This window comes from Hakea prostrata, chromosome 1 (genome assembly GCF_041222555.1).
Source record: "Hakea prostrata isolate BN-2017 chromosome 1, UWA_Hpros_2, whole genome shotgun sequence".
Lineage (NCBI taxonomy): Eukaryota > Viridiplantae > Streptophyta > Magnoliopsida > Proteales > Proteaceae > Hakea > Hakea prostrata.
Genome location: NC_142600.1, coordinates 8,196,126 through 8,212,398, shown reverse-complemented (window position 1 = coordinate 8,212,398; position 16,273 = coordinate 8,196,126). Strand labels below are relative to the sequence as shown.

General features: G+C 36.9%; 1 protein-coding gene across 1 annotated transcript; it reads right to left on the bottom strand.

The window, feature by feature from the left end:
* Nucleotides 1-4,633: 4,633 nt before the first annotated feature.
* LOC149027175 (ATP binding microtubule motor family protein) lies at nt 4,634-12,699 on the bottom strand. The gene is made up of 24 exons (XM_089160078.1): nt 12,510-12,699; nt 12,169-12,362; nt 11,806-11,935; nt 11,549-11,707; nt 11,115-11,455; nt 10,896-11,034; nt 9,982-10,079; nt 9,692-9,848; nt 9,546-9,615; nt 9,375-9,451; nt 9,023-9,076; nt 8,862-8,942; nt 8,662-8,773; nt 8,469-8,555; nt 8,197-8,372; nt 7,950-8,111; nt 7,751-7,858; nt 7,431-7,589; nt 7,258-7,341; nt 6,958-7,163; nt 6,200-6,301; nt 6,008-6,117; nt 5,768-5,919; nt 4,634-5,409 (listed from the first exon to the last, which is right to left on the bottom strand). The coding sequence occupies exons 2-24, from the start codon at nt 12,342-12,344 to the stop codon at nt 5,215-5,217; spliced, it is 3,135 nt and encodes a 1,044-aa protein (XP_089016204.1). The 5' UTR covers nt 12,345-12,362; nt 12,510-12,699; the 3' UTR covers nt 4,634-5,214.
* Between the last annotated feature and the right edge of the window lie 3,574 nt (nt 12,700-16,273).

Sequence of the window (16,273 nt, the reverse complement as noted above, 5' to 3'; positions counted from 1 at the left end):
GTATTCCCCATCCCCCGGTTTTTGATTCCCCAAGGAACTGGCTCATTGTTGTCTCCTGGGGTCTCAACTCCCAAATCATTCCTTCTCCCTGATCCTTCCCAGTTTGGATCTTTCTTGTAGTTTGGTGTTACTTCTTTTATATTATTGTTTATTCATCCAAAAAAAAAAAACTAGGAAGGGGGCAGAGAGAAAACTCCAGTAAAGGATTCCAACAAGCCTACTTACACAAGAAAACTTTAGTCTATAAAGTGAGGGCTTTAATATAGATGCCAAGAGAGAGAGCAAGCGTCTCAGTACAGTGTTCCCTACATACCAACCAGTGATGTGAGGGCTTCTGTAGGCAACTATTAACATACCAAACATCAAATTTTGAATTCCACTAAAAATTTATGGATTTTAGCTAGCAAGCGTAGAAGCTCCACTTTATAGAGGCCTCACAAAATGCACTGTAGGAAATGCCTTCTTCCTCAGTTCCTCCAAAAGACCAAAACCAACGATTTCAATATTGGCCATGGGTATCATATCAGAAGCATAATATTAGGATATGTCATTGCAGAGATGCAAGATACACTAAAGACACACAGAGAAATAGTCAACAAACACATAAAAATTCAAGCAAAAAAAAAAGAAGAAGAAGAAGAAGAAGCATGCAAAATACAGTTTTAAAAGCACAAAATTCTATAAATATAAAAAATGTAAGATATATAATGTTAAAAAGGAGCAGAAATTACAATGAAAATTTTTTATCAACTTTTTCTGTACAAATGGTAAAGTTTTTAGATGAATTAAGTCTAATATCATAAAATTGTGGATACATTCAAACTCAAAGTTGGAATTGTCTCATGTAAAGGTGCAACTAAGATGATATTGTACATAGAATGAATGTACTCACAGTACAATAAATAAAGATGCAGCAATGCATTGTAATATGGGTATCAAGTGTATCACTTAGTAAAAGGGCCATATCAACACATTTCAGGTCCTTTAGATCGATATAGTAAGATACCCTTCTTTTCTAATTAAAAACGATCATATAGGATAAACTATCACATTGGTACCTTAAAATATACAATATACATTGGTTGGTATAGGTAAGAACTGAATGTTACATTACATAAAACTTTGCTGGTAACACTATGAAAGCCTTTGACTATCAACCAAAGTCAAGTTTCCAAAAGAAATGTTCTCATAGCCTATTTATGGCCATACACTTTGTGGTCATGAAGCAGATTCTTTCGGCACCTCAATGACCCTGAAGGCCTTCCAATAATTGGTGAAAACAACAATAAAAAGAAGATTCATACAGCAGCCTTTCTATATTTCATTCTTCTGAACTATTTGTGGGTCAGAGTGAATGTTACCACGAAAGGTTTTTCTGCCAAAATGACAAGCATACATCCTGGCATCTGGGGAAAATGCAGTTTTATCAGGAAAAACATCAAATTTTCTAGGGAGAAATAATGTAATTATACCACTAGTCAAAAGATTCATCATCTCCAGTTCCAGCAGTTCAGTTACTAGATTATATTCTGAGTAATAATGCCCAACTGTAGCTTCCAAGCCAGTCATTCTCTTAAACACCTTGTTCAAAATAGCAGAATCAGGCCTTTGCATTAAAATATGGACCAGCAAATATCTATTGAAGAACAAGAGAAACCCGCAAAGTGCAGGTCTCTTTTCATCAATAACCTAAGTAGATCAAGCTTCTACTTGTTCCTAAGTCCATCCAGTAAATCATTGGATTCAGCAACACCACCAAAGAAACTCCGAAAGAAGAAATGACTAGATCTCCCTTGACACTGTAAACATTGCCACCCCCACCACTCCATCAAGCTGAAGCTTATAAATACCTAGAAGGCTAATCTATTTTATGATAACCATTTTTGTCCTTTTACTTTCATTTAAATTATTCAACCCCTTGCTTCCAATTCTTAAACAAACAGAGTTGGAAGCATGATGAGGATGATGAGGACCCAATGCCATCATCTTTGCAAATCCAAGAAGATATAAATTATCACATAATAGACTTTCCAAATATAATTTAGAAATAGTTTGAGAATTTTCTCAAAAACCATAACAATTGGATATAAGGGCCATTTCCAAATACGTCTGGAAAAAAGCACATAATAAGCCATATGACAACATTTTTTACATGTAAAAAAAATACTATTTGTGTTATTTTCAGAAGATGCTCCATTTCCATTCGGTTGCAGAAGCACAATTAGGGAATTGAACTCCATATGGATGATCTACTTCTAAAGACGGTACAGCAGTGGAAGTATTGATTGGCCGCCAAGTAAGAGATCAACTAAAATAAAGTAGCGAGTGTTAGCGTTTCAAGTGTAACCCTTAAACGTATCAAGTAGAGATAGTGGGGGTGGTCCTTGTCAGTTTCTTAAGGAATACCATCAAGTAAATTAGGTACTTCATATACATAACATCTTCTCATTGTTCAATACAATCATTCTGATACAGAGAGGGGGAAAAACCCAGAACGGAAGCGGGAAAGTAAGAGATTAATAGTCATTGGCATATACTGGGTTTCCCCTTAAAAGGTGTCCAAATGCATTTCAGATAGGTCATGGGAACTCATATATCCGAAACAATAATAAAGAATATTGCCAATCTGATAATCCAAAGACATGTCACTGTAGTAAAATCAAGGAACAAAGAGGAAACCTAGCAAAGAACCTTATTACCAACACAAAATTCAGAACCGAACAAGAGTAGAGTAATATCAACAGATGGAACAGAGTTAAGAAGACGAAGATATACCAGTAATCCTCTTGGAAAACTCGTCCCACCAATCAGCAGAGTCCTCCTGTCCCGAAGATGCAGAACCAACAGAAGTGTTTCGCTCGAACTTCTTCTCAACCTTCCTCCTCTTCTTGAATCCTCTCACTGGTCCCATCGGAACTCTTAATACCCAAATGATTGGAAGGTCAGAGGGACCTAGAGATGTCAACCAAACAAACTCAATCAATCATAACGAAATTGGGTAGACCCATTACTCCAAATCCAAAATGACATAAGAGGGAGACGAAGACGCAGAAACAAATAGAAAGAAAAGCAGAACCCAATCATGCAAAGACGTTTCTCTTACAGGGGAAAATGGGTTGTCGCCTAAGCCGATAGAATAGAGAGATTACGTATGTAAATCTTGAGAGGACGTAAAGGGAAGAACGATTCCAAACAGCAAACGTTGATGTTTGTTACGAACAATGTAGCAGCTTTGCCATGTTTATAACATCCATGCTAGCAAAGGCATGGGAACCCGCCATACCTACAACAGGGGAAAATGAAAATACTAATATATCTGTGAGACGTTGCCTCCCTTCGATCTGCTTATAATTATATATGCGATACGCACAAAGTGTAATTTAGATTTAGATGAGAGAGAGAGAGAAAAAGATTTGAACGTATACATATAATCATGAATAACTAGGTGTTACCTCAACCCAGAGTCCACATCCTTTCTTTTTTTGGTACAAAGGTATTTTTTATATATAGGGATAGGGATATTATATATGCAGCCGATAGGAGTTGAACCCATGACATTTTCACTGAGAAGTAAGTTCCTAACCATCCTATTACATCCTTTGCTGGGCAGGGCATCTGTCCCTATGGACTGTTAAATCTCCTGCCTGTGGCATTCGGGTTTGGTTATCAATGGTTAGATGTACAGACAGACACCCAACTCAGGTTGGTTGTCGGGTATTACGGATGGATATCAACGGTTAGATGCATTGACGAACATCCGGCCTGAACACAGAGAAATTGATTATTCAAACCAACACATTCTCGTTTTGTTTGGTTTAATCTTACTTGGGTTAATGTCATTTTTGGTGATAGACTGTTGCTTAGTTATTAAATAATCATATGATGATATAAACATCTGATAAGATGAGATTATTTATTTCAATAATTATCGAATGGTAACTTCATGCACTTTTATGTTTGGATATGAAACTCACGCAACAAATCAGAATTTATTTTTGGTTTTATTTTAGTGAGATGCACGACTCCCGTAAACATATTTTTTTTTTTTGGGAGATAAAAAAGGTGGACATGATTTGATTAAAAAGTCTAATGTTTTGTTTGCTTTGCAATATGATTTTGTTTTAGTCAATTTGAATTACATTTTTATTTCAGATTATCCGTAACTAAGATTTTAGCCAAACTGATTATAAAATATATCTTGCAACTTTGCAAGATAGTGAAAGTGAAATTATCATTTCTTTTCAGCCATATCTGATATATAAAAATAAAAAAATAAAACTGTATATGATGATTGGTTCAACTGGTCTTTGTATCAGGTCTTCCGGTCCGGTTCAATTAAAAATTTAAGTCTGGAGCCCACCTCATGGTTGGGCCAAAATTGGACAAATTAAGTAATCGTCTTATTAGTTCATTTTCAAGTCTTCAAGTAGACGGCACTGCAAGTAAACTGTACATCCACACATCCAAATGACGAACAGGGTTTTTGGATCACCAACCAAAGGTTCTCCAAACGATATGTAAAGATGTTTAAATTCACTATTAAGAGGTTTTTCGATAGTGATTTATGGAATATAGAATTTTCTATATGAAGTTATGAACTCCTCAAAACTGATTTTTACACATTTATCCTCATTTAGTAAATTAAATTAAAAATCTATGAAGTTATTAATCTATCCTAAACCCTATTCTTTCTTTAAAAATCTCTCTCTCTCTCTCTCTCTCTCTCTCTCTCTCTCTCTCTCTTTATTAATCACAACTCTCTGTGGGCTGATTTCATTGACGCACCAAAATCCAGGAAGAAATGAATAATTCGTGTCTGTCTTCCTTCATTCTGTAATTGCTTTATTTTTGTCTGAAAACGAAAGGAGAAAAGGGTGTCTCCTTTGAACATATAGAATTTTTGAATCTTTTGTTGCAGAAAGTATGCTGCAACCCCATTTGTTTTTAAACCCCACATTCGATCTCTCTCATCCGCACAACCCTCTCACGAGGTGTCTCTCATTATATCACATAAGAAACTAATTTGAAGTCGTTGGTTCGGATGAACCAGACCCTCTCACGAGGTGTCTCTCATTATATATATCACATAAGATACAATCTCTCATCAGCTGATGAGTAGAGCTGCATCATATAAAGTTGGGGTCGATAGACAACTTCACAAGAAACACGAAGGACATTGCTTCTGCTACTGCATTCTTTAACTCCATATCGACTTCAGTTGACAGCTGCAAAAGGAGTTCTGTTATCTGTGCAAGGATTGACCTTTCCATCTGGACTGATGCCTTTTGATCTGTTCATTGATTTCATATTTTCTGTTAGATCTTCAAGGGCTGGTGTCCTCAATGCTTCAATGGATGCCAAGGTGGGAACTTCTATTGACGGCTTCTTAAGTATTCTATTAGAATCCACCTGTCATTGTTACTCAAATGTATCAGTTTTAGCCAAAAAGAAACAAGAGTGCATCAGTGCAGTAAAGAAGTTTCCAGAGTTAGGTACCTAAATTCCAACTATAGAAGGCAAATTTAATGATATCAAAAGATTGTAACTTAAGTAGACAAAAAATAACAACAGTCTAATCACAATCTCATGCGGACACACACACACTTGCTAGAACAGAGAGAGTCATCAGAATAGCTTCACATGCCAAGAACAGTAAATTGATATGAGTCCTCAGTCAATTCATACTTCATTTATATACTAAGAGGACACTTTTCCTTTAAAAAATGAAAAGGGATCAATTTATAGAAGGGTATTCAAATAATCATACCAAGTACTCCTTTCGGAGGCATTGTTCTGCTCTGTTTCTGAGGTTTGATATGCTTTCATTATGAATGTCTTGAACAGATCTAAGTTGACCCATGCATAAGTTTGAGACAGATTCTATTCCTTTCTTAGCTTCATGGTCCAGCAAAAGTGAGTCTGCAATAAAATTTTTCTTTTTTTCAATCACATATTCAATACACAAGAATAATAACTCAAACTGAAAATGTTAGGTTGGAAGAATTACCCTTCACAGACGCCAGTAGGTCAGAAGCTCCCACATTGAATTTTGCATCAATGGAGGAGGATGCAGATACAAATTCTTCAAGTGCAATGCGATTTGAATGAATTTCTTTCCTGTAGAAATGAACAGAGATTAGATGCAAGAAGAGCCAAACAAATGAATGAACTGAGAAAGATCATCCACGGAAAAACTTACTTTACTGTGGATTCTATCTCCAAGAAACTTCTCTTGTTTAGCTGGTCTATGGATAACTGAACATTCTCCCACTGTTTCCCGGAGTCATCCACTCTATTTGTGCTGCATTGTGAGAAGAGATTTGATCATTTTTCAACTTGTATGATCAGCGACATCAACCCATTTTTCTTGTCAGGCAAACATGTGGGATCCTATCCTACTTTGTGCTCCAATGCAGATGGTATAGAAAAAGAAATAATATGTTCTTTCATGATCATTTCCACTATTTATTGAGATATCTTATTCACTCACTCACATTTTTGTTTTTTGTTATATTTGCTGTAACATCAAAAGTTTTCCATCAAGTACAAAAGCCTTTGGAAAAAGCTAGGTCGCATCATCATATGACGAGGTAGTTGAGCATTCAAGTCTGGTGGAACAGCCTCTATGCGAAAAGAAAAAAAAGGAGTAATGCTTTGTGAGGCTTGTGTGCTAAGTAGACCCTTTCTATACAAATCTTTTTCCAATCACTTTGTTCTTAGATTGATCAAGATCTTTAAATTTTTCTCCTATCTTGCTTTTCCCTTGAGCTTCCTAGTTTACTTTCTGGATAAAATTATTACTTTTTGGATCTTCTATATTCCTTTTTAGACTCTTCTTGCAGAAAACAGTTAAAAAAGAAATGAAATGTGGACTTGCAAAACAAATTGTGTCACAATGCACAAATACTATTTATGGATAATAAAATTCCACATTTTCTTTAAGGAAAAAGGACTTACCATTCCAGGAGAATGCTTTCCATCTTAACTTTAGTCTCTGCTGCTGAGAATGTGTCTTCCAAGAAATTGCTTTGGACCTTCTCTATGTATTCATTCCACTTCTGCTTAGCATCAGCTGACACTTGCTGCATGTTCAACACCTCTTGCTCCAATTTTTGCTGTTCTTCTGTGCTTTTCTCATCCATACTCTTTAGGGCTTCTGAAACCTACTCATAGGAAGCATATGGGAGAGTCACTTCAAGGTGTTCATGTGAAAAAGAGAACATGAGGAGTTAATGAAGAACAAAGTGACGAACTGACCATTGCATTTTTATTAGATATCAGTGATGTCAATATCAAAGCAATTCTTTCAAGAGCCACTTTTTTGTCTCTTGCAGACTCCTCCTGTTTAAGCAGATAAAGAAATACATTAGCTCTTCGTCTCTCAATTATCAATTATTGTCAAGGTTGGCTGGCTGGTTGGGTTACCATACCTCAAACTTCTTCTGAAAAGATGCCAACTGATTGGATTTTTCCATATGAGTTTCTTCGAGAATGGCCATGAGTTTAGAAACATGCTGATGAAGGTCATCAAAGAAACCAAATGTTGCATTTGAGACCAACTTTGCTGATGCCAGACTCCTTTTCAGTCCCTATATAGTTTGCCAGGAATTATTAAGATTAATTTGTAGCAGTAGAGTTGCATCGTTGACTGGAGTACTAGCATGTAAGAACTGATGAACTAACATAAACCAACATCATAGAATCGAGTACTCAGGAACTTTAACTAAATAAACCAAAAAACTATTTATACCTCATCTAGTTGTTGAGCAGAGGAAGATACAAGCTGCTTTTGTGCATCAATCGAGCTTTTAATCTCAGATATAACCTCCCCAGCCTCCAAAACTGCAGTGAACAGGTACTGCCAATAGAAATCCAGAATGTAAATCCCAATTATATTGAATCTCTAGACAACTACATTTTATTTAACTCAGATCTTTATTATTTCCTACTTTTTCAGCTGCCATTGTTTGGGATGAAACTGTTGATTTTATTTGCTCCAGGTCAGTAGAAGCCTTATTTTGCAGTGTAGTTGCAAGCTCCTTCATGATCCCAACCCCAGAAGTATATGTATCTTTTATTTTTTCAATTCTTGATTCCAAGACTTTGGTAGCCTGATAACAGCAGAGAAAATTTCAGTCAATATGTAGGATCAGATTGCTACTAGTATTACATAAAAGCAGAATAGTTCATCCTTACATCACATTTACTTGCAATAAACGAGCCTATATTTTCTTCCATGCATCTTAGATGTTGCTGTTGTTGGGAGGTACACCCTACGATTGTCTTGTGCAGATTTTTCAATCTCTGATCAAGATGGGACCCAAATGTCAGAATCAGCCCATGGTTCTCCGTTTCCATGTTGTTCTTCTGATCTGCAGAAAAGACATTCTTATATTTAACCATATATGTGTAAAATTTCAGCAATTACGGGTCAAAACCATCAAACAGCTAATGAGAAGTTCAAGTACCTATTTTGGCACACAATGTAGTTATATCTTCTGATGCATGTTGCAAATTGGCACGCAACTCCTTTGCCCGTCCAATTATAGAGTTTTCTGTTTTGCATAAAAAATATTCAAAATTCTTTTTTTTTTGTGGCATCTCACCAAGTACTGTAAACCAACTGATCAAAGTCAAGACATTTCAGTTCACCAAATCTACCTGAGCGTAATAGATTTGAGATGATGAACTCCTTCTCCTTCAAGGTTGATACTGCTCTTTTGTGTTGCTCTTGAAGGTCCTCAAAATCCTTCATACTTTTCTCCAGATTTGCCTGAAAATGTCAAGATTTTTATTACTAGGAATGCCTTGTCAGAAGGAACTAAGAGTAAGTAAGTCATAGATCTCAGATCTTTATCTACCTTGCATTTCTTGAGATCATGTTCCACATCTAATTTCTGTTCTTGCTCATTAGCATAGAGATCTCGATATGTGTCAGCTTGCTACAAACACAAAGTATATTATGTATGCGAATATACCACCAACAAATAAATGAGGAACAGAGAGAATAAGAGTGGCATACCTTCCCAAGCTCTTCAAGATCAATCTCTAGTTGTTCTATCTTCTCATTCATTGCCTGTCAGATATATTTGATATAATCATTTAAAAATGAATACTGAAGAATGAGGCAGGTATATTGGTGGTCTAATTTGGAGATACCTGAGTGCCACATAAAAAAGAAGGGGGAGGGGGATAGTGCATAATAAACCAACAGATGCAAATGGGAGGTCAAAGAACATTTGGAACTCTAAAATGTTCCGTTATGATATACGGATACATACCAAATATATGGATGCTTTGAAAATATAATTTTCAGTGGAAGTCAATTTGAAGTAGGAACTAGATGAATTGGAATCTTGTAAGCAAAAACCAACCTTCTTCTCTGCTTCATCTTGGGCAAACCTTTCATGGGGAATATATACACCATTTTTGTCCCTTGCTGCCCGTACATCTGTTTACAACTTGTTGGAAGTGAGAATATGTGAGCATGATACAGTTTATCCCATGGGAATATGTAAATATGGAATACAAGAAAAGTCAACAACCTTCTTTCATCCTCTCTATTTCTAGATACAAGTCTTTGAGAAGTACAGTCCTGGACATTTTTTGGTTTGCCTACAAGAAATGATCACCTTAAGCAAAAGGAACTTGTGAAACAAATGTTAGATAGAGAAAAAGAATAAAGACACACCTCTGGTTTGTTTTTGATGTGTTTAGCTCGATAGGCATAATCAAGTGTGCTCAAAGTTTCTTCCAAACAATGGGCTGATGGAGAAACAGTAGCTATGATACAGGTTTTCGTTTTTCCACCCAATGAGTCTCTTAACAACCGTGTCAGCTTACTATCCCTGCTTATAATTTGAAACATTGAAGAGAAGTGAACTAAGGCATATAGAACAGCAATATGCAAGAGAACTAGGAATAAACGTAAAACATACAAGCTAAGATGATATTGGCTAGGGATGTTCTGTTGGTACAAACCTGTAAGGTATATGACCAGAATGTTCCACAAGTGCATTTATAACACGGCCAAGGGTAAGTAAGCTCTTGTTGATTTCCCCTGCTTCCCTTGCTCGGCCCTGGAAATTCAGTTAGAAAGGCTAAATATAGTTTCTCAGCATAGAAATTCAGTTTGTGGTAACCAAGAATTGTAGAATATCCAGGTAAATGCTTTAGTTTGATAAAACTAAACTTAAATAAGATTTTCTTACCTAAAGATCAATGTTCATTTCTACATAGTAACATATCTGTAACTTAAAGAATAGAAGCCTTCTGATTGGTGACTTGTATTTCTTTAGTTTGGAAGAGAGACAGAAGAGTGGGGGGTGGTCGTTGGGAGAACAGTCCCACTTTTGTTACTCCTAAAGTTTTCACTGTTGTCCTTGTATACCTGTGAGTCTGTCTACCCAATAGTTTCAGCTTTTGGTTGTGATCCAAGAGAAAAGAAGGTTTTGAGATCTCTATTCATAACTCAATTCATTCTTGTCATATTACCAAATAACATTGTTCATATTCTATGAAAAAGCCAGAACTAGGTGTGGGTGGTGCTCAATTTTGATCTCTGCTATAGACCATTCATGAATATAACCCTCATCATTTTGCCGAACTGACTGTTCAAATCAAATTGTTATTAAATTATGAAAACTCACTAAAAATTTTCAACGAAACAATGCATTGAAGTTTTTCACAATCTGCTACCCAAAAAAAGTACTTCACAATCTTATGTTGTTCAAAACAAATGTTTGAATTCCAAAAATCACATTTTGATCCAACTAAATCTTTCTCTGTCCAAAAAAAAAAAACACTTTTGTCCCGGATGTTGGGACAGTATTTAATCGCCAAAAACTAAAGATTTCTTTCCCCAACAATGGAACTAAATGATAACAGTATCATACCTCTCGTGCACCAGATCGGCATATGTTCTCTGAGCCTGCCAAGTCAACAAGATTAAGTTTACCGCATTTTACGAGTTCCTCATCTCCTATTGTTGTTTCCTTCACATGGATGGTTATGGAAAAGACGGAATGAGATCGACTGCATGAGAAAAAGTCACATCTGTCACTCTGGTACTCTTAATATAAAACTGAATATCATGAAAGAGGAATAAATGCTACCTGCTGTGCTTGTTTAACAAGGTATCAGCAGTGCGCCTTTTTGCTGATCCTCTTTCCAGGAGGTTATAGATTTCATTTGCGCTGTACACAACCTCTTCTTCAAGACCTCTTACAAAGACAACACCCTTCCCATCCTCCATTAAGGAAATTGGTTTTTTCTGTTTATCTTCAATAGATCTAGTATTATCTTCAACAGCCAATAAGTCAGTTATTTCTTCATTGTACAGTTCCAAAAAAGTCACTTTCATGCTATAATCAGCATTTTGTGCTTCCAGTGTATCAAAAATTTGGCGGACTGCTCTTGGAATTACACCAGCATCAGCAGACAATTCTCCACCACCCTTAATGAATGAAATGCGGTTCTTAAATATTTAAATTAAATTGAAAGTACCGAAACAACTCGGAATTTAAGATGAAAAAACAACAATCTATACCTTTGTTTTAGTCCCCCCTCCTTCCATTGTGTAGGTTTTACCTGTGCCTGTCTGCCCATAAGCAAATACAGTGCAGTTGAAGCCCTCAAGAACTTCGTTAACAATAGGAGAAATGGCATGGTCATATATTGATCTCTGCTGTGACTTGGGGCCAAAGACCTATCAAATATATCAAAGCAACCCACAAAATGAAGTGTGACATACTTCTTGGCCAAGAAGAGAAATGACTCAAGGAAGAAGAACGTAGTGTGAAATACCTTATCAAAAGTGAAAGCTCGGTCTATATGCTTGTTAGCTATATTCTGCAAAACTGTGACTTCTCTTCTCTGCTCATTGCATGATATCACCTTTGGAATGTTTAGTCTTTGTTCTTCATCACTTAATGGCCTGGTATTTGGATTGAATGAAATACTTAAACTGGAGAACCAACATTTTTATCCATTCATTCTACTAGAAAAGTTTAGTCCCCCCACTAGAAAATTTTAGTCCCCCCCCTTTTCCCTGTTCCAGCAATACATTTCTGAAGCCATCATTTATTCTTAGGGTTTTGAAACTGAAAGCCAAAAGGGAAAGCGAGAAAAGGTTAAAAAGAAAGGTAAGCTCAAGACTGAAAATCGGACCTGCATCTGACGAGAACTTGCACGTTAACCTCCCGATCTCTGTCCTGGCGATTAGAGGTGCCATCCATCACTCTAGGATCAGTTCGACGCCTTTCAGGACGAGGCGTTAGGAAGGGAGCGGGGGATGGGGTGACACCCAGCCATGTTTTTCTTGTTTGTTCCGGAGTGAAAGACATGATCGCTGCTATTCAAACCTAGAATATGGGAGAAAATATCAAAACAGTTCGAGGGTTTAACCCAAAAAAGAAAAAAGCATCAGCCTTGAAAAGTTGAGATTCAGAATATCAGATCGCTATTATAAATTGGACAAGAAGGTTGTAAGAATCATCCGAAAGGAATACCTGTTTGGCGAGTGAGGTTTGATCGATACTAGTATACAAATACAATGGAATCTGGATCTTAAGAAGAAATGTGAGAATGATTGTTCTAGGTATGCACTTTTAGAGCTCCAGCGTCTCCTTTGTGATGGCCTTTTTCTTCTTCTTTTTAGTGATTTCAAGAGAGACAGAGAGAGAGGTCCGAGTCCCTCAAGTTCTAACGGCTAATGGATGCAAAAGGTAGCCGTTGGCATTTCGAAACGCTGGGCCCCAAGGCCAATTCAAATGAAGCGCGCCTAAAAGTCCAAAAAGGACATTTCACGCTAGCTAAAGTCGAAATGTCGAATTAAATATCTACGCCTGCCTCCGCTCCAAGTGTCCAAAAGAGAAAATAATTGCTCAAACTTCCTTCAAACTTGCTTTATTACATAAATGCCCGGCTGGTATTACGTCAGTGTCGAAACACGTGCTCAAACCTCTAAAATACAGGTTTTGGCCAGTTCAGTTGTCGGGCTCAGCTTGAAAGCTTTGCCAGGCCCAGCAAGGTACAAAAGCCCAGTCAAAGCTTTCTATGGATTTGGGCTCAGTGGCCCAACACTATGCTCCTAAAAATGCATCATTCCCCATTTTCGTCTATAAGATTGATTTTGCTGGGAAGCAGCGCTGCTCCCAGCAGTCAAAGGCCCAGATGTATTTTGGAGTTCAAAGCAAATCTAGACAGTTGAATAAAATATTCATTCAACAGTCCAGATTTTCTATGGACCCCAAATTGAATTTGGACCATGGTGCTTGGAGCAGCGCAAGATTGTTGTCGTTCATTTGATCACAAGGAGAATTAAAGGGATGGATTGGGTGTGTTTTAAGATTTTTAGATGAGATCAATATGATCTCTATTACTCTACTTTTTAATACTGTATTATTTCACTTTATTAATTGTTCTATGGCTAGCCAGCAGATTTGCCTCTAACACTTCCTCCAGGCCAAGAGGAGGTTCTTGGAAGATTATCGGGGAATCTGCAACATTAATTTGAAACCTAGTTAATCAATCGGCAGCTGTATTATTTTCTCTTCCCACGTGGTCAAAACGGACGTGGCCACTCGAGTCAAACAGTTGGGGGATCTCTTCCACCATTTTCCCACAAATGCCCCGGACCATTGTGCACGTTTCTGAATTTGACTCAAGGAATAAATGAGTCTAGATCCTCTCCACCTAGCCTGCCCCCTACACCCATTCACCCACACTGGGACCCACACATCAGGGTCAATTAGGTCAGGCCCTGTCAGGGTAGGGTGAGGGTTGGGGAGTTCTTAACCCTGACAAGATTGGGTTATATAGCTAAAGCCTCTTTTGATGCTATATTTTCCATTGGTAATGATTTCTCTGCTTCATGAAAACTACTCTCTTCGACCGTGCCAATAACAATCCTGTAGTCTCTTACTAGAATAAAAGAAAGGAAAAGAAAAAAGAAAAAATAGACAACCTTATAATTCACTTTTAGTTTTAAGTACAATTATGCTCATATTTGTGGCTTGTTTGTTCACCAGTTATAAGTTGAATATGATCTAACCACTCTTTGTTGCTAATAATAAGAAAAAGAAAAAGGGAGAAAAAAACATAATCAAGCAACTCGTCAATGATGGGTTGATCAAGCGGTTGAAGACCCGCCCTCCCACGGGGAGGTCCTGGGTGTGCACCCACTTGGCGGCGTATATTAATAATTTAGTTCGATTCCCACCCCCATAGTAACTGATCAAATGCCTTATCTACTCACTAGTCACTACCTTGGGGCATTAATATTTTTGACATCTATATTCTCTGTTCTTTGATACTGAGATCTGCATTTTTCTTTTCTCTTACATGGAAAAAATGGTAGTTGGTAGACAATCGTTGATCTATCTAGCTCCCATAGTGGAAACCCTTTCTGAAAATCTTTCTACAGTGACGTAGACAAACAATGATCATGGGTCTCTCTATAGCCTTTGGGGTTTGGGACATTTATATTCTTTGGGCTCTTCTCAATCGTTAGTCTCTATGTGACCCTTCAATAAACAAATAGTATACGAGACACTCAAAATGATTTGTAAGAAGGAGTCTACAAACGTGTGATGATGGATGCCCTCTCCACTATTAGCAGTATAAACCCATTTATGGAAATATCTTATTCCATGGAATCTTAAGTCACTGACAGCATTTGTGGTTGTCACCAAACTCAAAATAATCATGGTGATGGGTCTCTCAGAGTCAGGCCAGTAAGGGTGCTACCGTGCAAGTGCATGAGAGTCGACAGTACCAAACCCTCCATTTCTTCTTCCACTTGTTTGACCTTCACCCAAAGGCTCAAACTCCATAAATCTACAGATGACCTGAACTGTTTCTTCTTTCCATAGATATCATAAAATAACAGACTAACAGTATTGATATATTAAACAATTCGAAATTAATATTATAAGTTAATTTGTTCTGCATGTTTTTATGTCCAGAAGAACCGGAGATAGAAAGTTGAAGCTTTCAGTGGGGGTGGTCACAACATATTAGTGGCTTCCAGGTCAGAGAGAGAGAGAGAGAGAGAAGCTCTTTTCAAGCTCTCCCCACAAGAGCAAATGAAGCCCACCTTCCTTCTGAATCTTTCTTTGGGATTGAGCTTTGTTATAAGTTATTAAATTATTGTTTTAGGTAGCAGCCCTCACAGCAATGGATGAAGAGGTAATAACATCATCATCACAAGAGGAACAGTCGAAGGAGATGACACCAGTCCCCACTTTGATGTGTTTGCTCTAGGGATTATAATAACAAGTAGCCGTGCAAAACCCTAAATGTATATTCAAATTGCTCTTCAATAATAGTTAATGGTAATGATAATAATGATGTTCGTACGCTAAGAAATATAACTAAATGAGGGCGGTCTGGAATGTTGGATTTTAACCACCTAAGGATTGCAGAATCATTGGTGGACACCAGATATATGGCATGGCCAGTTGACATAAGGATGCTTTGTTTTCTTGGTAATGGATACAAGGATGCTAACCTCATGAAATTAGTGGTCGCGAGTCCAGAGTCATGGTCAGTAAATAAATAACTCTTTTTCGCTTGGAGATCAGTTATTTTCACTATGTGGGGACATGAAATATCACCTCAAATTTCATTACTGAAGAACACTCAAATTAATAATAGATACTTGAATTTTCCAGACCTGTACAATAGAAATAATATTAAAGAACCATATAGATGCTTGTTTCTCTTTGGCAATTTATTTGTCAGAAAAAGATCATGGATATCATATCACTTGTTTCTTTTACTGGGGAAAATCCAATCATCTTCCTTCACTTTACAATATCATATGCATTAATGTTTTTAGTTGTAATTATTTATCTATTTTTTTCTTAATAAAATTTTTTTTAACCGAAAGCGGATCATTACAGTCTTTAATTTCACTTTTTGCACTTGTGCTTTTAAAAAGAGTAAATTTTGTTTTATCCTATACTTTAAGTACCTCAACTACATCCTTAAGATAATTTTCATATATAATTTATGTATAAATTGAGCTTGAGACCCTAAAGGGATCCAATCTCTTGACCTCATACTATAAGATATAAGTCTTTTATTAACTAAACCAACATCTTGAGGTTACAAGAATACATTTTGATAGGTTAATGATAACATAAAGCATCCCTTATCACCTAATACTTCTTTCTTCAATTCATTCCTTCTTTCCTCAATTCTAATTCCTTCTTTTCTGGATCCCAGCCGATTTAATTTAATTGCTCAGAAGGCCAAACCCATTTATCCT